General features: G+C 40.7%; 2 protein-coding genes across 2 annotated transcripts; one reads left to right on the top strand and one right to left on the bottom strand.

Annotated features, from left to right (window-relative positions):
- Nucleotides 1–200: 200 nt before the first annotated feature.
- pkp3a (plakophilin 3a) lies at nucleotides 201–16,079 on the top strand. Its single transcript, XM_044194417.1, has 13 exons — nucleotides 201–791; nucleotides 5,173–5,264; nucleotides 5,836–6,629; nucleotides 7,622–7,745; nucleotides 8,729–8,933; nucleotides 11,257–11,431; nucleotides 11,868–11,985; nucleotides 12,083–12,247; nucleotides 12,344–12,526; nucleotides 12,625–12,778; nucleotides 13,365–13,560; nucleotides 13,758–13,845; nucleotides 14,883–16,079. The coding sequence occupies exons 1-13, from the start codon at nucleotides 569–571 to the stop codon at nucleotides 14,922–14,924; spliced, it is 2,559 nt and encodes an 852-aa protein (XP_044050352.1). The 5' UTR covers nucleotides 201–568; the 3' UTR covers nucleotides 14,925–16,079.
- Nucleotides 16,080–16,333: 254 nt separating this feature from the next.
- sigirr (single immunoglobulin and toll-interleukin 1 receptor (TIR) domain) lies at nucleotides 16,334–23,530 on the bottom strand. Its single transcript, XM_044194443.1, has 10 exons — nucleotides 23,267–23,530; nucleotides 21,872–22,150; nucleotides 21,377–21,584; nucleotides 21,152–21,279; nucleotides 20,324–20,464; nucleotides 20,089–20,232; nucleotides 19,557–19,659; nucleotides 19,225–19,375; nucleotides 18,217–18,394; nucleotides 16,334–17,139 (listed from the first exon to the last, which is right to left on the bottom strand). The coding sequence occupies exons 1-10, from the start codon at nucleotides 23,334–23,336 to the stop codon at nucleotides 16,967–16,969; spliced, it is 1,575 nt and encodes a 524-aa protein (XP_044050378.1). The 5' UTR covers nucleotides 23,337–23,530; the 3' UTR covers nucleotides 16,334–16,966.
- Nucleotides 23,531–24,067: the final 537 nt, after the last annotated feature.

Raw genomic sequence — 24,067 nt, 5'->3', positions numbered from 1 at the left:
TTCCAATAAAATAAAAGCTCACAAACATTTCGTAATCCAGTTATGAGATACTACGCTCTGCTGGAGAATTCATCATAAATAGCTGACAGAAATCTGACTCACACTGTGTGATTCCTATCTAAAAGAAGACCAGCTCACCTGTGAGTCAAAAAAGAGGGCAAGTACAGGCAAGTGTAGAAAGCATGCTAGAGTGTGGAGATAGTGTGGAGGGCAGATAATGGCTATTTGGTTTCATGGGTTGCATGAGAGCTACTGGACTAATTACACGGCTTTAAAATAAAAGTGGACTTTGAGGAAACTATAAACTATTTCCAGAAGGAGACGGTAATGCAACGTTAAGGGTGCCAACTGCCGTAAAACCGCAAAAAAGAAGAAGAAGCAGAAGAAGAAGAAGCAGAGGAAGAGCACCTGAGTGTCTCGGCTCAGTGAGGCTCCACCTCCTGCTGATGTGCAGCCCCGCTCGCTCTGTGCGCCTCCCGGAGCTCTCCACACACTTTCAGCTGCGCAAACACCAGTGTTGTGTTTTGTTCAGACGCCCTACTTGCGTCTCGCTTTTTAAATTTTCACCATGAGTGCCTTGGCCTCAGAGAGCGTGTTTTTGTCCGCTTTACAGCCCAACACCTCGGTCACCACCTACGGGCTCCCGTCTGACATCCAGCTCGGGAACGGGAGCTCCGTGTCGGACGAGGTGTCCAGAGCGCGGCGCGTCCAGCAGCAGGTCCAGATGAGACTGGCGGAGAAGTCCACACTTCCGCGTCAGAATGGATCAGCCTCACACTCCGCCATGTCAGGTAAACATCGACAAGTCTCTCAACTCACTTTCATAAGGATCTACATCGGCTTTATGTTCTGCTCCAAGACAGTATTTCCGTGTGAAGTGCCCACTTGAGGGACTTGTAAAAGTCAAAGTCACCACACAGGTACAGGTGGCATTGTCTGACTATAGTGCAGAGTTTATATTCTAACAATAGACCATCTGTGCTATAGACGGGGCATCGACGCTCTTATCTGAGCAGTCAGTCGTGTTTCCTATGGCCTTACTCCAAAACTGATATATTAAGCATCAAATACTGGACATCCCATATCGCAAAACTGTTATGCCCCTGTTTATATTTTCAAAAATTAAAATCCCTCCAAGGTCCGTCTTCCCTGTTTGAATCACACCACACAAGCATATTCATAAATTGTGAACATGGAGGTTACTGAGGAGTATTTTCATTTTTGATGAATCTACTGATTATTTTCTCCATTAATTGATTAATCGATGGGTTCATAGAATGTCAACAAATAGCAGAAAATGCCCATCACAAGTTTCCAGAGCCCCTGGTGATGTCTCCAAATATCTTGTTTTGTCAGATGAAAACCAGAAAATATTCACATTTAAGAGGCGGGAACCAGCGATTGTGCCATTTTTGTTTAATTACTTAAATGATTCATTCAAATTCAGAAGAGTGGACAATTAGTTTTCTGTTGATCGACTAATTGATTATTTGACTAATGGTTGCAGCTCTAGAGGTTACTTTCTCTTTTATTTACTTATTATTATTTTACTGGAACCCAATTCATAATTCCCTGAAGTGACTCAGATCAGTGGAGTAGCTTTTACTTTCAAGTGCAAGAGCATGAGTTGCCTGGTGTGTGTGTGTGTGTGTGTGTGTGTGGTGTTTTTGTGCATGCCTGTCCCTGCTGCATTCCTGTGGACTTATTTCTCATCAGGGAATCTGCCATTCAGCTGCTTTGCAGGTTCATAGCAGATGAACTTGAGCTGTAGCCTCAAGCAGCAGCGATTTTACTGTCGTGTAGCTGCACAAGAGAAAGGGTTAATGTATAACAGGCCCAAACAAGCGCTGCATTCATGAAGTTCCCTGATAGCAGACTACATTGAAAGCCTCCCTCTGTGGGATTTGGTTTCAGGTCTGCCTCAGCTTTAAGAGGTGAGGTTTCAAGAGATACCTGGGAGATGACAGCGCTGTGAGAACCAGCTGCTGTGTTGCCTGTTCAAAGACCGAGAACAAGATTGTCAAAGGTGTCTGTCTGAGCCGTGTTGGCACACAGACAAAGTCAGTCAAGGTGGGATTGTTACGTAAGCAGTCTTGAGACTCCCACAGGGGAAATGAAAGGTTTCCAGGAGAGTTGGGAATTAGTTTACTCGATTGTTACGACACATTTAATGATATGACGCAGGTAAAGAGCTGAATTAGTGTCAAATGTAGAGCTACACAGTCTTGTCTTGTGTTGTTTATGAAATCTGGTGACTAAAACTTGTGCACCTGCTCTCTGCTGCTTGATTCACAACGACATTCCTTCGCGTCCCATAATTCACTGTTTTCCCCCAAACTACAGGGAGCAGACAGAGCAGGAGTTCTTGTTTATATGACCTCTAAATTCTGGGCTGTGTGGTGCCAGAAGAAGAATCATTTTCTCATTCTTCTAGTTTCAGGCGCCAACAATACTGTCCGTGCCATTTGTAATGGCTGGTATGCAGAGGGACATAAATGCTAAATGGGTCACTGTCAGTTTCTGCCTCCATTATACTTGTCAAACCCTTTGGTCAAACATGGCCAAATTGATGAAAAACTAGGCTGAGCGATTTGTTTACACTGTTATCTCCTTATCGCGTGTCCTTTGGCCTGGGATTTGCCGGGAGGAAAGAATAGCCATAAAATGTTTTCATGTCATATCCACCCCCTTTTGAAACCTGTACAAAAGGGAGAGAAGAATTCTTAACAGGGAAGGCTGTCATTTCAGTGGTTTGTGGCTTTGGAGAAGCTCATTATGAATGCATGAGTGTCCACACATGTGGAAAACACCCACAGGATTCTGTGAGGAACGCCGCCTCCTCTGGATCTACAGTAAATGCTGCAACAACTGCAGTGCATTTAGGGCAATGACTAATTGGTGCTCACAGGTGGACAAGTCTCTGCAGAAAGTGAGAGCTGAAAAAAAAAGAGTGTATGTGTGAAGTCCTTGGCTTTATGACCACATTTGATTTTTCAAAAGACAACATGTAAAGGTGTGCTGGGCGTTGCCAGGGTTGGGCTTGGGCTGCGTCAAGGGATGTATCACTCGTTCTCCACTGTACCAACTGGTTTGGTGTGTGTGTGAGCTCTATAGAAATGAAGCATGAAGGCAGTTCACCCCCTCCCCTCTACTGACATGGGAAGTGTAAGAGCTACAACTGTTCAGGCTCAACATATAGTCGCAAATCTTTCTTTGGTTTTTAATAATGTTTCCTCAAATTATTTTATTATTTTAGTTGGGACTTCAATGCCATACTGGGTTGCAGTATGGCGTCATTAAGTGTTTGGGCTCCCTCAGGGCAAAGAAATTAGTTAGTTTTGAATCATGATCAGTGTGGCCTGGATCTAATATTGATCATTGGCTCGAGCCTCGTGTCAGAACATTCAAGGTGCTTTGAAGGAGCAAGAACACTGACTGCCGGTTACCTTTTTAGCCATGCTAGCGGTGTGGCTTCTTTGATCCAGACTGAAATATCTCAACAACTATTGAATGGATGGCTAGGAAATGTTTGTATAGATGTTCATGGATCCCAGAGGGTGAATCTTACTGACTTTGGTGATCCCCAAACTTGTCCTCTATTGCCACCATGAAGGCATTTTTCTTCATCATCTTTTCTTAAAAAAACAAGAACTATAAAATCAATCAACTCTTTGTCTTCTTTGTGCAGCACTTTGCATCGAGCACTTTGATTGTTGTTTGGTTGTTGACATTTTTGTTCTTTTGTGAACTGTAGACATTTATGTCCACCTCAGGATGATTTATAAGAACTTTGGTGATCCCTTAACTTTTCATCAAGTGCCATCATCGGTTCAAAATTTTATTTAGTCAAATACTTTGTTTTATGACCAAATACCTGCTAACATACTAAACTAAGACATGTTAGCATTTAGCTTAAAGTACAGCCTTACAGAGCTGCTAGCATGGCTGTAGGCTGTTAGTCTTTTTTATTGTTAGTTTGCATTACTGTGTCTTTGTGTGTCAGATGTGAACTGTTCTCCAAGTGAAGGGTAACCAGAGACGTCAGACCTGATGACTGGTCAGGTCCTGCTGTTACAGACTGTGTGCAATCCAAGCGTCAGTGCAATGGGACACCTGCTATGGAATTTATTAGGCTATAGCAATTTTACCACCACATTTTTTCCTGCCATAAATGGTGCCAGTGCTCATTGTTGTAAATTAAAGAGGGTAGACATCTCGTCATGCTGTGATTAAAACTACCTTCACTGTGCCATTTGTTACATCTTCTTGATAATTTTGCTTATTTTCTTTTATCCTTTTTTTTTTTTTAAACTTTAAAATTTTACTTCAAATGAATTTATATGAGCAACAATGAATTAAATAACAACAACCCAAAGAAATGTATGTTTAAATTTGGAAACATGAGCTTGTGAAAGTAAACAGGATTACATTTTCATTGTTTCAGTGATTGTATTGTTACATGCAGTAACACCAGCAAAGGTCAGGGTTGACTTGATGCTATATTATTTATATATGTGGCAGAGCTCAATGATCAGTTGACGCAACAAAAAACATGTTTATGTTTAAGACTCTAAGTTCTTCTCTTGGCTAAGGTACTGGAATTTAAAATGATAAATAAAAAAAGTCCCTACATTTTCCATTGTGAAAGGTGACCTCACAACAACTTAAAAATTGTCCGTTTTACATTTTCCGTCTACTTTTGACCTAGTCATTCTAGACACATAGTCAGCAGCTGAGTCAAGCTGAGTCTACTTTTAGAATAAAGACGTGTGAACGCCCTGCTTGCAATAAATAAGTGAAAATATATTTGCACTGTATTTGATATTACAGCTTACAGAATAAATGCATACACTCTGTCATAAAATCACCATAAAGTGCTGATTAGTTAAGTAACTTTTTAGCTGAATGGCATTTATAATATATACTTAGAAGTGCTTGTACTTGTAAGCGATAAGTACTGTATCTCAATCTATCTGTCGGGACAGGGCAATGCAATTACATACAGTTCACTGTATGTTTTTAATTAATTGTTTTGATTATACTGTATCAAAGAAAAGGTGGAACCAGTTTTTAGTCTTTCAGTAAAGCTTAATTTTATTACAGTTGATCACTGATATCAGTGTGATTATATGTGGTACTTATTTGTTACTCTGTCGCTCTGCTTCCTTCCAGACTACAGTGGTTCTTCTACAATCAAGTATCAGACCTATAACCCAAGTTTCAGCTCTAAATCATCCTACATGTACTCAGGCTCCAAAACAATGGTAAGCACTGCAGGATTATCTCACTGTTTCAGCATGTATTCACACATATCATGGAAATATTCAGCCGATCATGTAATGTGTCATTTAACTGTAAAAAAAAAAACATACACCATCACTGACCCTCTGCTGGTGTCACAGTGGGTCGCCCAGGACACAGCAGGTGTGGTATTTCACAGTAGGCTGTTATGAAATCAGCTCAGGGTTTTCAAATCCACCCTCAAGATTCCTCCATTTTAGTGATTCAACAGGAAGATGCTGGCTTTGCGCCACAGATGTTTGAGCTCTGAGCTTAAGAGAGACCTGAATTTGAATTTTATATTTGAGTTAATAGTAAAGCTGACCTCTCCTAAATTGATTGTATGTTTTGTATGAGAAATGGAAATTAATATGACAAAAAATTCTTAGGGCATGACCTTTTGTTTCCTGAATGATAGTCACATCCCTGTGATCAGATTTTGTCAATGTTCAGTGACTCACAACAAATTCACCCACACATACAGTTCACTAGAACATAATGAGTAACTCTGGTTACACATTTGATTGTAACAGTTGATCCTCTCTTCATCCTCAGGGTCCACGGGTATCCCAGAGGTCGGGCTTCAGCTGCCAGTCTGCTGGTCCAGACATAGCCCAGTTCCACAGGATCAGTGTCGGGGGTGGAGGGGTTGGTGGTGGTGGTGGTGGTGGTGGTAGTGTTACTAGTGGTGGCAGTTTTTACCGAGAAGACATGCGAATGGGCGGCTACCAAGGGAATACCAGGTCCCAGAGCAGAATGGACCCAGAGACTTTCTCCATGCACGCAGTGCGGCAGCACACAGCGCAGGTGAATCCCTGGATAGTTGATAGCAGCGATGCTTGCAGCTTGATCTCTGACCGGGACACCACCTTCAACCGCCAGTACACTCAGAGTGCAATCAACGGCTACACCAACCAGGTGAGGCAAGGAGGAGGCGCCATGACCTTTCCGGCAAACATACGCCGATCTCTTAGTAGCACTCTTTCTCATGGTGGAGGAATGACAGGAGGAGAGGCGGAGATCATCCAGCAACATTCCTACAAAGGCCCAGCCCACCGGACCATCAGCAGGATTACAAACCGAAACCGGATGAGCATGGGCTCCATGTCTGGGACCCTGCAGCACCAGACGTCCTCAGGTGGGAGCATCTATGGTGGAGGGGGGGACAGAGTGGACACAGGGTTCATCGCATCCGGAATGTCCACTGGTTCCCAGGGGACCATATTAATGCAGCGTCCGGGCACCCTGTCCCGTGCCATGTCAATCAAAAGCATGCATAGTGTTGGCAGGGGCATGGACATCTACGGTGGGCAGATGGACATGGGAGCCAGCATGGGCAACCTCAGCGGGTGAGAAGCTCACATGACTAACAAAGTCGCCCATTATTTCTGCTCACATTGATGTTTCTCATTCTCATACTATTACTGACAGATCTTCAGTGTTTAATGGTAGGCTATACATGCAAAAAGGTCTCTGTTCACATTTGACTGGTTAGATTTCATCAACCTCAAGAACCAACCTGAGTACACGTTGATGTTGACTGATATGAGGAAAGTAAAGTATAAGTCTGGTGATATTCTATAACTTTCCTATTGTCAACAAATTCAAAGAAAAGACAAAAACCAACAATGAACTTATCCTACTAATACATATTGTCTTTGTAGGCAAAGCCTGATATACAGTAGCTTAATCTTCTGAGCCAATCTTGTGTGCCTCCATTGTATAAAAACTACTAAAAACACGTCAATGAGCCACACTTTTGTGTCCCTCTATTACGATGAGCATGTGCACTGTGGTTTTATTTTGATTCAATCCCATGTGCACTGTCTTACAAAAATACAGAACAAGGCCTGCCTTATCCTTCAATTGGGTTATAATTCTCAATGACAGCGATAACAGCTCTAGTCATTCTGGTGGAGTCATTTACTTGACCTTTTATGACTGTCAGTGAATTTTATACACCAGTATGATGGCGTCACAACTTTCATGTGTCAGGAGGTTTTAGTGAGGGAGTGTGTGTGATGCAAACTGTGGATTGGGACATGGCTGCATAGTGGCAGGACTGGTTTTGGGTGTGGCAGCTCAGTTTCAAGCCTCGCATTTCACACATCCCACAGCATGTGGTTTGCAGACCACTGTGTGATTTTGGAAGAAATTCAACAAGCTGAATTTTGCAGACAAGAAACAAATCATCTTTGAATAATTATTGTGGCTACTCTGTTGCTTTTCATTCAAACATCCAAAAGACATATTTTGTGCTACCATACACAAAAACAGGGTAATGACATAATTAAATGTTTTAGATTCTTTGGTTGAATTTGTTAATTTGCTCCTTCGGCAGGATCACATCCTTGGACATGCCCACAGCAGTGCAACATCTGAGAGAGCCCGACCCTGAACTGCAGGTCCTGGGTGCCGCCTACATTCAACATGAGTGTTACAATGACAACGACGCCAAAATTGAGGTACTTGACTGTTTAAACTTGTGGTTAGAATTCTTCTGGGTCTTTCCTCTCTGTAATCCCTTACTGAGAAACTCAGACATGAAAATTGTTTTCCTTCAAGTATAGGCGTCCATTGATGGATGTTTCTCCATTTATGGTGACATGAAGTAGCTACAGATTCTGTAACTCCAGTTGTTTCACATGTTGCTCAATTTTTGTCATTGCTGTAAACGTATCTGGACTCTGCCCTATATAGGTGTTGAATGGCAGACGTAGAAAAGAGATTAAACTCTATCATATCTAACTTATCTTATGTGACACACTTTTATGACGGCTCAGTCGATCAGTTAGATTGTGAGCTGGTTTAGAGTCTGTCTTTAAATGAGTTTTCTGAAAAGAGATACAGATGATTTTATATTAAAGGGAATAGGTTGACATTTTGGGAACTAAACTTAACGTTAAATAAGAAGTTACAGACAGCAGATGGTTAGCTTAGCTTAATATAAAGCCTGGAGACAGGGGGAAACAGCTAGCTTGGCTCTGTCCATTGGTAACAAAATCATCCCGGCACCTCAGAAATATTTTCCATACAGGAGAGTGATGTTGAATCTTCTCATCTAACTCTCGTTAATGAAAGGAATAAGTGTATTTCCCAAAATGTTTAACTATTCCTTTAAAGCCCCTATGTCAGTATTTGAAAAACTCCTAGTAGTGGTATAAAAAAAGGATACTGAGGCTGACAGCAATGCACGCTGATGCAACCTGGGCACACAGATGAATGGGATGAGACTGCAATGAGACCATTTTTCTACAGATAGAAACTTGAAGTTATAATCACATAAAAGAGGGGCTTTAATCCATAGTCCAGAACTCTGTTTATTTCTTTAGTTTCTAAGCTAATGGAAAAAACGTGAATCACCTAATCATAGGAGAAAACCAAAACATTAAAGAAGAAATGCACAAATCCTAAGCAGAACTTTTTTTTCTTGTCACCCCGTCTTTAGGTGCGTCACTTGAAGGGCATTGGTGAGCTGGTGAAGCTGTTCAACTCCGACAACCAGGAAGTGCAGCGTTATGCCACTGGTGCCGCACGTAACCTCATCTATGAGAATATGGACAACAAGGTGGCCCTGATCGAGGAGGGCGGCATCCCACAGCTGGTCGAGGCACTTAGGGAGCCCGATGATGAGCTCCGCAAAAACATCACTGGTAGGAAAATCCTGATTTCAGTCATTAACATAAAAAACATGACACAACAAGGAGAGTTGATCTCAGACTGCTTACTTTGGACTTTTACCTCAAGGAGAAATGAATGCAAACTAGTTAGTCACAATATTTTGATGCAACATGAACTTGGCAGTGGCGTCTTTTGATATTCTTTGAGCCAACAGTAGCCTTTGCAGTTGATATCATTCCACAGCAAACAAATAGGAGGATGGTGGCAAGCTGAAACTAGACACTTTCACAAGAATCCACAGATTACGAGCATTTACTGTAACTAAACCATAGTTTGAATTAGTACATTTTTTAAAGAGATGTGAGAAATGTTATTATTTCAGTAGAGTGTTTTTGCTTTGTTTTTAACCTTTATTTTACCAGGAATATTCCCATTTTTAGATTCAGAATCTCTTTTACAAGGAAGTCCTGGGCAAGACAGCAGCATAAAAAGTTTCACAAAAAACAAACAAACAACAGAAGAGTTAAAACAAAACAGTAAAGAGTTACAACAAACAGCATAACAATTTCACACAGTAACAGGGAATGTGCATTCTGTGATCAAGTAGTCCTTAATCCTGTGTTTATAATCTTCCATGCTAATAAAGTAATTTAGTTTAAGGTTTAAGTTTAGTTTAGTTCTCTGTAGCTCACACCAAGATGGAGTGCAAAAACATTAAAAGCACTTGCACCAAAGACCCACATGACCGAAGGTTACAACTACTGATAGTTTTTAGAATCAGTAGAGAACATAAATAAGGAGGCAGTTCATGTAAAATGGCCTTTATAAAGAAAAATGTACCAGTGCTCCATTCTATGGTTGTATAAGGACTTTCTCATACAAACTGCAATGATGTGTGCGGAAACCAGAATCAGAGAAATTGTAACACCACATGGTACACAGAATCTAACATTTTCAAAGAAGATGAATTTGCATGCATATATAAAATATCACCATAATCAATTGCTGATTAAAAACGTTGCTTGAACCAGTCTTTTCCTTACACCAACAGAAACACAGCAACATTCATGTCTGTTGGCCTTGCAGTGTTCAAGTCTAAATAAGTTTTGTTTACAGTTGACTCATGACTCACACGTTCTTTTAAATTAATCTGCAAATCTGCAAATTCACAATTATCTGTTGTCTTGGAACTGGCAGTCATACTCTCGTAAAATTAACTGAAAATTAAGAAAATGGATGTTGCAACTACAACTCTATAGTGTAGAGATTTGCAAGGCATGTAGTGTGTCTGACTACATAAAGAGTAGGAGGTGGAGCTGCAGTCTTTTCTATAGGGTGTGTGAAGAGGGAGTGAATGGGAGTTGTCTGGGCTTGCAGCCCAACAGTATATCTGCCGCTCCCTTTGAGCCATGACAGCTTGATTTATGTCTGCTGGATCACTAATAAACTCAGTCGGTGTCACATGTTCAGTAACAAACATTGGGAAAGTGATAAATAACAGAGCAACTGTACTTGTGCACCCTTTTCTGGTTAGTTTGCCAGAATGTGACAAAGAGGTCTTATCTTACCCACATATGTAGTGCAAACTAATGTTTTAGCTTCACTACCTTTTTGAATTTCTCTTATAGGTTTTGAAAAGCATTCATATGTGTTTTGGAATAGTTTCAACTCATGTATGACAATTGAATCCTTAAAGGAATAGTTCAACACTTACTTGCTTTCATGCTGAGAGTTAGATGAGAAGATTGATACCACTTTCATGTCTGTATACTACAGCAAGCAGCCAGTTAGCTTAGCTTAGCTTAGCTTAGCACAAAGACTGGAAACAGGGGGAAACGGTTAGCCTGGCTCTGTCCAGCAGTACTAAATCCGCCTCCCAGCACCTTTAAAACTCCAGGATGTCACTGCACCTAGCCAAGAAATAATTTGGTAAATACTGTAGCCTCTTGTACTGATTAAACTAACAAGGAATAACGTGTTAATTAGTAAACTTTAGAAGTGCTGGTAGAGTTTTTGTTACCTTTGGACAGAGCCTGGCTAGCTGTTTCCCCCTTGTCCTTATGCTAAGATAAGCTAACAAGCTGCTGGTTGTAGCTTCATACTGAACAGACAGACATGAGAGCAGTATTGATCTAACTCTTGGCAAAAAAGCGAATAAGCGTATTTCCCAAAATGCTGAAATATGTCTTTAAACTGAGCTGACTGTAAAACATCTCCAAGACTGAAGTTAAAAATGTCCAAAAGTCCTGACCTCAAGGTTAAGAAATGAAACATTAAAGAAGCTACAGCATTATGCAAAATGAGTCATAAATGTCAGTTTTGCTGACACTACTCCCCTGTTGTGTATATGTGCAGGTATCTTGTGGAACCTTTCATCCAAAGACAACCTGAAGGAGAAACTGGCCAGGGAGACACTTCCTGAGCTGACTGAGAGGATCCTCATCCCTCTGTCAGGCGACGGAAACTCTGAAGGCATCCAGCAGTCCCCCTCTGAGGCAGAAATCTTCTACAACACCACAGGATGCCTCAGGTGCACCTCACTTATCTGTCTTCTCTCTGTGGTTGCAGCATAGCTTTTTCTCTCATGACCACATTTGCATTTTGGGAACTTGTTCTGGGCAGAACACTCCAACTCATGTGTCAGCTGACAGCTACTGGAGCTTTTACCACACCCATCACTTTTCATTGTTGTTTGCAAAATCCTGCGTCGCTGCAGCCTCCAGTTGCTTTGGTTCTGCTCTGTTTACGTGCACCCTTGCCAAATTAATTACCATTTGGGGAATATTTGCAATACTCCCTGCATGATATTTATCATGTGATTAATTTCACAGCACAGTGCCAGGAGTGAAAACACTACCACATTCCTCTCTATTCCCACCATCTGGCCAAAGTAATGACTTGCATGATTCCTGACTGAATTTGACCTGAAATAGCTCCCTGACCTCTCACTCGCTCTGTGTGCTCAGGAATCTGAGCTCTGTGAACGAGAAGACCCGTCAGCAGATGAGAGAAACGCACGGACTGGTGGACTCTTTGGTGGGCTACATCAAGGCCTCCTTTGACGATAACAAGGCAGAAGACAAGGTGAGACAAGGAGAGATAGAGCTGGATTTAAGATGCTGTTCAACCAAAGTCTTGTGTATTAATTTGTGTGTGTGTGTGTGTGTGTGTGTATTCTTAGGGGGTGGAAAATGCAGTGTGTGTCTTGAGGAACCTCTCCTACCAGCTCTACAGTGAGATGCCTCCATCTGCTCTGATGCGCCTAGAAGGACCAACCAGAGCTCAGGACTCAGGAAGGGGTGACGCCATTGGTTGCTTTACACCTCAGAGCAAGAAAGCAAAAAATGTACACACATGTGAGATTTACCCATCAGCATTTTGTCTGCATGGACCAGACCATCCATCTCAACACTGTCTTCTTGTGTCTTCCTTCCCCTGACAGAGCCAAAACCAGGATCTCTCCACTTTCACCGAGGTTGCTCGAGTGCCAAAGAGTGTGGAGTGGCTGTGGCACCCACAGATAGTGGGGGTGTACAACCGTGTGCTGCATCAGTGTGAGATCAATTCCACCACCCGTGAAGCAGCTGCTGGAGCGCTGCAGAACATCACAGCTGGAGACAAGAGGGTAAGCAGCCCATTCATGAGTTCTCCTGGAAAAGCATTCAAATGCAACAATCTAAGTTGGTCCCATATTTGAATTGTCTCTCTCTCTTTGTCCTGCAGTGGGCTTCAGTGCTGAGCCGTGTGGCTCTGGAGCAGGAGCGCATGCTGCCAGTGATGCTGGACCTTCTGCGTACCAGCAATGACTTGGAGTTGCGTTCTCTCACAGGCTTCCTCCGAAATCTGTCCCGTCATGCCAGGGATAAAAATGACATGGGTCAGTTTTTCTTCTTTTTTTTTATGCTTGTTAGGTATAAATAATTTATAGCCTCTGAATTACCTGTTAATCTGTTATACCTGTAACCCATTCAGTAAAATGTGTTTGTTTGATCACATTTGAGACAGACTCCAGTATCAGTAATCTGGTTGCTGAAACTGGATTGGTTAAATTCAGACACAAAAGTTTAAGATGAAATTCAAACTTCCAAGACACAAAGAATAACCAATCAAGCCTGAGTGGAATCAATCAATCGTCTTACCAAAAGTGCAACAGTCAAAGTTTCAATTTGGAAACAACACTGTTAGGTATTATTTAATAAGAATTTAACACTCAGAAACTCAGCTTGTCTGTTTCATCAGGATTGAGTGAGAGTGACCTGACAACATAAACATAATCAAACAACTGTCATTCGATCTTGATTCAAATGTCGCTAAATCCTACACACATAAATCGGTGCACAAAGATCACCCTTCACACCAGCGAGAGAGCATCTCTCACGTGAAACAACCATACTGTTTGAATTGGCAGAAAATTGTGTGTGTTGTAAACATATCATCCTAACGATACTTGTTGGTTTATCCAGCCACAAAGGTGGTGAACAACCTGGTGACCAAGCTGCCTGTTGATGGAAACCAGAAGGAGCCCTCCAGCGAGGTGGTGGTCAACATCTGTGGTATTCTCAATAACTTGGTGACCGGCAGCTCTATAGCTGCCAGAGACATCGCCTTCTTTGATGGCCTGGCAAAACTGGTCGGCATCAAGAACTCGCATGACAGCAGGTAAAGTGGCTTGCAAAGTGGTGAAACATACTGTGCTAGTTATATGTGTACTTACATGAGCCCTGATACAAACATTTGCACATTTGCATGACATTTGATGTTGAATGTTACACAAAATATTGCAGCCTATCTTTGCACACAAGGTTATTTGTACCAAGTGTTAACCTTGGATGAATCTTTTTTTTTTTTTTTTCTAGCACTGCGAAGATGAAAGCAGCCAAAGCAGCAGCCACAGTTCTCAGCAACATGTTCCAGTACAAGAAACTGCACAAAACATACAAATCGGTAAGAGAATGTAGAAATGACTAAAAAGGAGCTCTACCTGATTGATGTTAAAGTAGCCAAAAAAAAAACTGAGGAGAAAAAAATCAAGAATATATCAAGGATACTGCAACAGTATTGAAATTTTTTTTATATAATTGTCTATTGTGAGTTTCAGCATTCTGTATTCTGCTAAATCTCTCAACTTATGAATCTTTAAAGTTAATTATAATTGTGTATTATCTAATCATCGAATCACATAGTATAGGGTTTTAAACATGAATAAGTATGTTGAAAACTTTGTGAAAGCACAGATAGCACTGTTATAAAAACACATGATGAATAAAAATGTCACAACTAATGTATGACTATACTGCACTACAGGATATCTTACTAAGGGACTTAAAAATATTCTCAGACACATTTTTCTCAGAAAACAACTGCCCTCAATTTTTGTCTGAAAGCTTCAGTACTTTTTTCTGTCATCTTTCAACTTCACATCATAATTAATTCAGTATAAAGACATAAAATACATTTTCTATTGGCAGTGCCCCCAGTTCATCACAAAACACTTTGAGTGTGTGTGTGTGTGTGTGTGTGTGTGTGACTGATGACATTCACACACACACACACACACACACACACACACACAGTCCTTTGCATCCATGTCTTGGGCAGGACCAGGTAGGTTTACTGCCTTTCGCAGATTACGACTTGCCCCTCCCAAGGGTGCGGTGTTCAGTTTATTTCCTAATGAACAAGTCCCAACAGAACAGAATACATGTGCTAATGCTTGTTTTACATACAGTTGTACATTGAATACTCAGATACCTGCACCACCATGTTACGAAAAATATGTACATACGCAAAAATTAAGCTTTTTAAACACAGAATTGCGTAACTATGAAATGGAGCTCAGAGGTCACTCCAGGTCAACACCTCACTGGTGTGCAGTATAATTAATATTAAAATAAGAACTTAAATAAATTATACACAATACTTTTGCTGTGTTTCATGTCCAAACAAATGTCATAATACCATCTTGTTTCTTTGTGTTACAGAAAGGGTTTACAAGACCAGATTTTGCAGATATGACGATCTAACGTAGTTCACTTCTACAACAGTGATCAGTCCTGCACTCTACCAGCCCCCTTTAGAGCAAATCTTTTCAGATATGCCGGAGTAAATAAACTCTTTATACTATTCAAAGATACCTTGGGTTCAGTTTTTAACTGCCTTTGTGATTAAAAACATGAACACACAAGTGATGGAGGATCTACTCGATGAAAAAGGACTTCCTGTGTATTTTTAAAACTCGATGGACATCAGGACCTGAAATGTGGATCCAGTACAGTGGATTATTGATGGACTAATGTGTGCACCTTTAACCGTTTTGTTTGAACACTGTATGTTTTAGTGTGGAATCAGGGATTTATTTTTTTTTTTGTCAGAGCAACTTGTTTTGCAGCTGTTTGTGTTTCTGCCATTTTGAAAACAGTTCACGACTGTTGATGGACAATATTGGTGGACCCTTGTGCCTTATCTTGCATACAAATGTGGCAGTGACATGGCATGTTTGTAGATATTGCTTTCTCTTTTACACAGAAATCAAATGTTTATTATACTGTAGCTTTGTATTTTGTATTTGTAGTTTTTCGATACATAGTTATAATTGAATGCAAACCACAGGATTGCTGAAATTTTTATATTACTAAATTTGATTCAGAAATCTGGGGATGATTGTGGCTCCAAAGTTTTGTATTTAGTTAGGTGCTTTTTAAGCTTGGGAAATCTCAGTCTTGTCATACAAAATGTTGATGTGTGACATTTTTAATCGCTTTGTCAAACAGAACTCATAAGAGTACCATTATGTCTGTTTATTTTTCTTTAACATGCTATTCTAACTGCTGTTTTTCTATTTTAATAAATGGTGTGAGTATGGGGGGAAAGTCCTTACTTTGTTTTCAGAACAAAGGCAATATTTGTTTAGTATTGGGGGTCTTTTTATGTGTTCATAAATGACCCCATTGAAACCTATTTTGGCAAGTATAATAGTTTAATTCTATTTGTTTAACTTGTAAGTATTCATAAAAAAGGTTTAGTTCAAAATCTCTGAATTGTAACTCTTACTGCTCTGTGGTATAAATGGTGACCTTGTGTTTCTGTGACTGTTTTAATATTTGCTTTTGTGTTGAATGCAGGCATATGTATCATCTGGATATTTTTCAGCTAATAAAGTGACAGATTTGGAAGTGAAATGTTATTTTGTAAGCATTTCTCGTGTGTGTGTGTGTGTGCGTGCGCACTGCAGCGTTTGCTGTGACCGCAACAGACTGACACTAGCACGGTAAAATGTCGGCCACACCCTGTTTACATATTTGCTCCTGCTCAGACAGGAACAATACCAGACCTTCCCTGCTGCACCTTTTATTTAGGCTCTTATTTCACTGTAGGTGATCATTACTCCATGAGGACAGAGATCAGAGCCCTTACAGAGAGAAATAGCCAGGTATTTTGTCAAACTGCTTTATTAGCGTGACCGCCATGTTTTGAGTCAGTTTACATCACCCCCACTGCAGAACTGTGAAGAACTGTGAGTTCTTCAGTCATTTGCGTCACCAGTTGACCAGTGTGTGGACAGATACCAGTGTTCTGGGTTCAAATCTGACTTTAGGACTTTTTTACATGTATTTTCTCTGTCTTTCCAAACCATCTGTATACTGTCAGCTGTCAAGTTAAGACAAACTGCTGTTTGCAGAATTCCTTCATCTTATCTGACATTACTCTGCCCTCTGCTGGGGACTCAATGAGAGATCTTGGCTGTGAAATGATCAGTTATGATCATGTCCCTATATACAGTAAGTTACTTCTTTCCCTGATTGACACAAATATTTCAGATAATTCATTCTACAGTGTCTCATAAAATATTTAACCCAACAGTAAAAAATACAAAAACATTCAAAATAAGTCTTTGGTAAGTGGATATAGAAAAGGGTAACACTTTGTTTAACAACACGCTATACAGAAAAGAAACAAAAACATATTTACCATATTGACATGGATAAATAAAGAGCAATGCTAATGAGGATCTCCATGTAGTTGTTCATTTTTATAAATCAGGGGAGATAAGTGAGGGGAATGTGGATCAAATGTCCTCCTCAGTGACCAGGCAGTAGAAGTCTGAGCGGGCTCCATAGTTGCGTGATCCCAGGTCGGACACGTCAATGTCCGAGGGTTTGGGCTCAGCCACAGTGATGGGAGCAGCGGGGAGGACAGGAGCTTTACAGGCCAGAGCCTTGTACACAGGGATGCGAAGCCCTGCAACAGAAAGACAAAAGGTGAGAAATGTATTCCAAATCAATGCAAATGCATTATATTTTTCACTGCTGTAGTACAAAGAGGGATTAAAGGAGTAGTTCGACATTTTATGATATGCTTATATGATTTCTTGCCGAAAGTTAGATGAAAAGATTGATACCACTCTCATATCTGTCTGTCAATTATGAAGCTACAGCCGACAGCCGGTTATCATAGCTTAGCATAAAGACTGGAAACAGGGGGAAACAGCTAGCCTGCCTCTGTCTAAAGAGGCAGGCTAGCTGTCTACCAGCACCTCACCTGTTTTTAGTCTGTGTGCTAAGTTAAGCTAACTGGCTGTAGCTTCATATTTAAGTGAAGAATATAAGTCAAGTCAGTTTTATTTATATATCCCAGAAACTACCCCAAAAAAAACCTTTTAACGGAGAAAAAATGGAAGAAACCTCAGGAAGAGCAACAGAGGACGGAAAGACACGTAATAGACGAGTGTACAGAATAGACCAACATAATGAAATTACAGTATGGACAATCATATAAGAGTGATGTTACTCTCTGCAAGTAAGCAAATGCTGAGCTCATGTCTGCTTGGTATGTCTTGATATAAAACATCACAGACAAGCTGGTATAGAAAATATGTGCAAGCTCATCATCTGATATGATGTCCTAGTATTGAAGTTAATGATTAACTGTAGTTGAGTCCGTGTTTATTGATTCAAACTGGGTCAAGTACAATAGGATTCAACTGCACACTGTGTGTTGAAAAAGGGAACAGAGTCTTTAGCAGGTTGAGACTTGCATATAGGCTAGAACTCTTTATATTTTAATTCTCATGTGACAATGTACAAGAAATACCAAACAGTTGACAAGCATTTACATCTCTGGATCAGAGTCAGTACCAGATGGTTGTTAAACATGAGCATATGTGCCTTGTATGTTGTCTAGGTATTGGATTTCAAATTTTCAAATACGAACAGTCACCTTGCATTTATGCAAAACTTTTTGCATATGCATCTTTCTGTGAAGAGTGAACCTAACATTATTACTTGAGGACTTTTCTAGTCCTGTGACGGTTCTTACCCAGATCTCCAGCAGGGTCAGTGTCCGAGCGGCAGTCCAGGTAGTCGGCGTCGAGGGTCAGCATGGGGTCCTTGTCATCTTGTAGCACAGTCTGAGGGTCGCCTGCAGACTCCCTGTGGAAGACGACTTTGCGAGGCATCGCTAAGGCCAGCTCCTTCCAGAAGACTGAGGAGGGAGTCTGTGGACACCACGACACATTACACCACGCTCGCACCACGAGTCAAACTGAACTGAACTGTAGAAGCCTTGCATGTATCATAATATATATATATATACTGTACATTTCTAATTTTAATTTATATGTATATTTATTTAATTACATTGAAACACATTTCTACACTCAGAAATATCTATAATTGCATAATTTGTTGTTGGTTTTTTCACAGATTTCTGCCTGTGCTGGTTTTTTTGAGCTCCTCTCAGTGGTTTGCACTGAACTGGGTTCGGTTGGAGAAAGGTGTTGTCACATACTTTAGTGCACCAATCAGGATTTAGCAACATTTGAATCAAAATGTGATAATAGTCACACTTTCCAGTCAAACAAATCTGATCAAACCACACCCGCAGTTATAAGGAAACAGATCAGTTGAGTTTTTGCATGTTAAACCGCCTACAAATAAAAAATAATATCTCAGGATGTTTTTTTCCTGAACTTAAACTATGATTGTTGCTTATTTAGTCATAAATATTTGTTTTAGAAAAGTACTTAAAATTTAAAGCAGAAACAAATGTTGTGTAAGACACAGTCTATTCACATGATTATTTCACTATAATAGAGGGCAGACAGAGCGCAGACACTATAAAACATTATAGATACTTTGCACATATGTATATATGTATTTACATAATAATATACTCTTTCCATGTGAGTTGGCTGAAATCCAATTTACCTTTGTTTTTTGTCGAAACAGAAACATAATGGTGTTTAAAATTACATTATTATAAGTTTGCTCAGAAAGCTTTTGCTTTATCATGAGAGCACTGGTAGGTTATTACTGTGGATCTTACCACAGAGTTGTGCCTCCAGGTGAGTATGGTGATGCGGTGCTGGTGCTCAGTGAGCTGCTGCTTGATCTCAGGCCTCATGCGTTTGGACTGACCCTCCAACATGATGAAGATGGGCCGCTGACATATCTCCAATATGTGCAGAAGGCCCTGTCTGAAAACACACACAGCTTCAGTCATGAGTTGTGATAGGACACTGCACTATACAGCAGCAACACTGACCTCAAGTGGTATGTTGTAATGATGGCACAGTAGTTTTACTCAGTTTTATAAATATATAAAGTGCTGTTTGAACAGTGTTGTTTCTACATTAAATTCGTCTGTGTGAGTCTGACCTGAAGTTATTGGAGCACCAGTCCTGCTCAAGGTAAGCATAAGAGAGCAACACGATCAGACGCCGAGAGCGACTCATGTTCATTAGCAGCTCTGCAGAAGGTTCTGGAGACACTTCATATTGTTATGCATTGTTAAAAAATTAGCAGCTTTACATTAAAATTTGTTACCCAGGGGCCTGTTTCACAAAAAGGATTTGCGAGCACTGCTTATACGTCACGTCACACAAGTGATTGTTGCTTGCAAATTGTAGATTGCAAATCCAACGGGCCTCTTACATTCTCGTGAAGTCTCAAGTATGGCATTTGTTTTGATTTATGAAACAACTCAAAATTAACATGAGAGAAAATGATGTCATCTTGCAAATTGCAGCTTGCATGTTTCAAATTGGGCAAAACAGGCCTCAGAATAACAGGTAATAATTGTGACAGCAGAATCTGAAAATCCTGGATTGTAAAAAAACAACAAAAACTGCATAAACAATGGATTCAATATATCCCGCGTTCCCTTTAATACTACACACAGAAAGCTTACCTGAGCCAGGTAGGATATCATTGTCATTGAGGAGCACCTTGTACGCATTTTTATTCTCCAGGTGAGGTTTGAGAATAAAGTTGACAAACTTCCTGTCATGATCATTGTTCACATAGGAAACATAGGCATCATATAATTTGCCATCTGAAGACATGGAGACACATACCAGCAATGTTAATACTACAGTCTTATACACGAGTATAGCAACCTCATATCACTTCAAAAGAAGCCTCACCACTGAGTTCATATTCTCCGTAGGAGTTCCTGTACCAGAGTTTGATGTTCAGGTGACACCTGGAGTACACAACAGCAGCTACAGTGAGGAAGAGGAGGAGGATGATGGCTGCAATAACAGCAGCTGTGTGGCTGGGGCCGTCTGTGCACACACAGAGAAAAGAAAGAAAGAAAAAGAAGCATAAAATAATCAACCAATACTTTATACACAATACGGATTCTGTCAGTAGAGTGTGTCTGTACATCTGGGTCCTTGCAACTACAAAAATGAAGAGAATAGCAAACTGTACACATTTTCAATGCACAGTTAATTCAGGGAGAAGTAACATTAATCAGAATCAATTCATGTTGTGAATCACAAGGATTATCTGGTGCTGACATATTACATGCTGGGCCAGGCTCCCTGCCAAGACACTGTAACATTATACAGACTGGATGTATCAGTGTGTGTGGCATAAACAGTATCACAGTTGAAATGCTGTATGTAATAAAGGAGGTATGTATCTATTTTAAAGTTGTAAAATCCCTAGACAGTTAACACAGCGTGTGGAGCTGGCTGACTTCCTTGTAATAGTTTTGATATACACCGATCACGTCTACAATATACTTTCATATGATTTTTGATGTAGATACTTGGCATAACTGGTGCTCCTCTTTATTTATGGAGTCTTGCCTTTCACGGTTTTCTCCAATCTACGTTGTTACATTTGTGTGCTTGTGTCTCTTTTTTAATTTTATGTGGGCTATCTTTTTAGAAATATAACAAAAGATGCAGGACAGACTATAGGAGACCCAGCATATTATAGGTTGGTATCTTTAGTTGTCTTACTTGAATTCTGTAGGCTGAAGTCAGAGGAAATGTTCCTCACTGTGCAGCTGTAGAGCCCAAAATCGTCCAGCTCTCTCAGTGTGATCACCAGCAGACTGTTTACCATCAGCTGGCCGACAACAGGAGACCTGATAAGTACGACAGAAAACTTGATCTTTCTTGCACTCTCAAATACTTCCACTTGATTATTAATGGAAAACTGGTATTTTAAAAGCTTCAAATCACCATGAGGAGGTATTCTGCTTGTGAAGTGTGTGATTGGTGAGGGGTTGGCCATCTTTACTCCACTGCAGCGTGGTGTCACATTGCTCCTCTCTTGGGTCCCAGAGGAGGAGAGCAGTGCAGTTCAGTTTCACAGTGGATCCCACATTCCTCCAGAGGCTGGTCAGACCCTCATTAGGTTTAAATTCTGGCGCTTTGGAGCACTGGGACTCTGTGTAAAGCCATACCACTGTTATCTGTGTTCACTGCAGGAGCTCCAGACAACAGAGGCCTTCATGTGCGCTGCCAGGTACAGCCTGGGAGCGCACTGCTGCTGGACGGCACGCTGAAACAAAATGCCTCCTTGCAGGCGTAGCCAATCCGTTCAACCACCCCCTTCAACCCCCCATACAAACTCTAAGTTTACTGCAGGGACAAATAATAGCTTACAGCGAGAGCCACACAATTACAGTATCAGGTTTGAGATGACTTCACAACACTTATGGAAATAATACTTACCTTTAACTATGAGACGCACAGTGAATGAGGCTGTGCTGTTGCCTTGTTGCACACAGGTGTAATTCCCTTGGTCTTTCAAGCTGAGGCTGCTAAACTCCAGGTAGGTCTTCCCTTCCTGGGCGAGGAGCTGCTCACAGTCCTTCTGCCAGGTAAGCTTGAGCTGCGGGGAGCTCTGGGTCTGAACAAGCTCCAGAGGGCAGTTCAGCCGATATGGAGGCCCCTGCTGCCCCACGTAGAGCACCTGCTCCTTAAACCTGCTCTCATCCACACAAGTCTGAGCTACAAATAGAGACGGAGGGAGTTTACACACTCATCTTTACATTAGAGATGCAACAGAATCCAACTTCTTCTGTCTAAAAAACGATTCTGATCCCTCCACTCAAGGACACGGGAGTACCAATGCCATACCAGGGCTCTCTTCTTGCCAAATTAAAAATCTCTATACCTCACTGCGTGGAAATCATTGGAATCGTTTTTTATGTAAGGTAACATGAGGACAGGGATTGATTTGGCAATAAAACCAACTTGCCATGACCTTGCCTAGATTTTAATAATGACATAATTGTAAACTGTAATAAATGTGTCAGTCATGTCATAGCCAAGTCATATTAAAATCAGCTTTGTTTTTTGAGGAACCACTTTGGAAACAGTTTGCATACACTCTGTGGGGCTTCAGAAGACTGTTCAGCTTTAGTGTAGCTTTTGGCAAAGAGTAAGTGTCTAATGGTGCATGAAAGTGAACTTGTTTACTCTTTCACCCTGGCAGACTCTGAGCAAAGTGGTGTTTTGCTGACTTAGATAAAAAAAAATTACAAAAACACTGACTCTTCTTTTCTGTTTGAGGACATGTTCAATGCAGACGGAGACCTATTCTAATTTAACCTCTGCCGGGACAGCTTTAAAATGCATCGAAGACAACTTAACTAATGAGAACTGGCCTTTTCTGCCTGGACCTGTTCGTCAACATATACGGCGCATGCGCTCATCGTGACTACGACCAAAACCAAAAATAAGCCACACAACTGCCCTCTCTGGTTCCTCTTTGACTTCCCTTTGTTTTATTTGAGAGGGACACACATCCGGGTCCGAAGTTCGGGTCTTGTCCTCATGTTGCCAGGCAACAGCATGTGACTGCGTGACAGATACTGTGACCCTGTACACAATGACCACATGTGCATTGACCTGGTATTTACCCATCCAGCATGCCGTAAATCTGACTGTGACTAATAGTTTTAAATGGACAAATATACCCAAAAAATAATAAGGTGAATCCTACAGCTATCAACTAATTCTGTGAATTTAACAATGGAGTTCCCAAATAAGGTGCAAACCTATCATATCTGAGTAAAATCAAGTACATAACGTTTTATTAGTAAAGTTTTGTTACATCCTTACCGACTGCGAGAAAAGTCTTGTTCCATTCAACAAAGCACACCAATATGAAAGCGACTAAAATCACAGCCATGAGCCGCAGTCTTCCGCTTCCTCCGTCCTCAGGTGAGAATTGAACCGAGTGAAAATCGTTTTGTAAACCTACATCACTTCCTAAAAGACAACGTGTTAGTTTATTACAGTTTAGTTATTGTGTAGCGCCGTAGAGGTGACTACGCAGACGTCAGCCTTCTGGTTGCTCAACTGCACCTGGAAAGACCTAAAACTCATCTGGATATTGGCTCCCCGCGGTCACGTGACGTTTGCACCGGCTTTCACCTGTGTTACAGTGAGGCTTGGAAAGAGGTGGCGTAGGAAAATTCACTAAAATACGTCAACATCTAATCGAGAGCGGCCTTAACGTAGCTCTATAAATTAAGACTTGTCGGGTTATTTATTTAGTGTTCAAAGGCACCACTTTCTAATAAGACACCTTTTATACAGGATTTAAAAGTTGTATGGCTTTGATAATGGTAAATAAATCATTTGCTCATGCTTTATAAATCAGTTTGGGTTGCAAGGTTGTTAAAAATCATATTGGCTGGTGTTTATTATATCTATTTGGTATTATTTACAGTTATAAATGTTGGTAATCCATTAATAAATGTTCAAGAGTTTCTCACTTTCTAAATATTCCAGGTATAAATGTAAATAATAAATAAGTAGTAAAGGGTTTTAATCATGAAGTATGCAGCTATAAGTGTTAATAAATGGATTTTGGTCCAGATTGTCAGCAGCCCGTTTCCAAAAATGAAGTGAAACAGT

The sequence above is a fragment of the Siniperca chuatsi genome, linkage group LG4 (genome assembly GCF_020085105.1).
Source record: "Siniperca chuatsi isolate FFG_IHB_CAS linkage group LG4, ASM2008510v1, whole genome shotgun sequence".
Classification (NCBI taxonomy): domain Eukaryota; kingdom Metazoa; phylum Chordata; class Actinopteri; order Centrarchiformes; family Sinipercidae; genus Siniperca; species Siniperca chuatsi.
The sequence above is the reverse complement of the archived record's forward strand: the minus strand, read 5'-3'. Positions and strand labels throughout refer to the sequence as shown.

What these genes read in the sequence shown, in the direction of transcription:
- pkp3a (XM_044194417.1), top strand. Translation starts at nt 569, where the DNA reads ATGAGTGCCTTGGCCTCAGAGAGCGTGTTTTTGTCCGCTTTACAGCCC. An exon ending in ACAACGACGCCAAAATTGAG is followed by an intron (nt 7,746 to 8,728) that starts GTACTTGACTGT and finishes CCCCGTCTTTAG; the next exon opens with GTGCGTCACTTGAAGGGCAT. An exon ending in GCTCCGCAAAAACATCACTG is followed by an intron (nt 8,934 to 11,256) that starts GTAGGAAAATCC and finishes GTATATGTGCAG; the next exon opens with GTATCTTGTGGAACCTTTCA.
- sigirr (XM_044194443.1), bottom strand. Translation starts at nt 23,336, where the DNA reads ATGGCTGTGATTTTAGTCGCTTTCATATTGGTGTGCTTTGTTGAATGG. An exon ending in TGTGCGTCTCATAGTTAAAG is followed by an intron (nt 21,585 to 21,871) that starts GTAAGTATTATT and finishes GGCTTTACACAG; the next exon opens with AGTCCCAGTGCTCCAAAGCG. An exon ending in AAGCAGAATACCTCCTCATG is followed by an intron (nt 21,280 to 21,376) that starts GTGATTTGAAGC and finishes CGTACTTATCAG; the next exon opens with GTCTCCTGTTGTCGGCCAGC.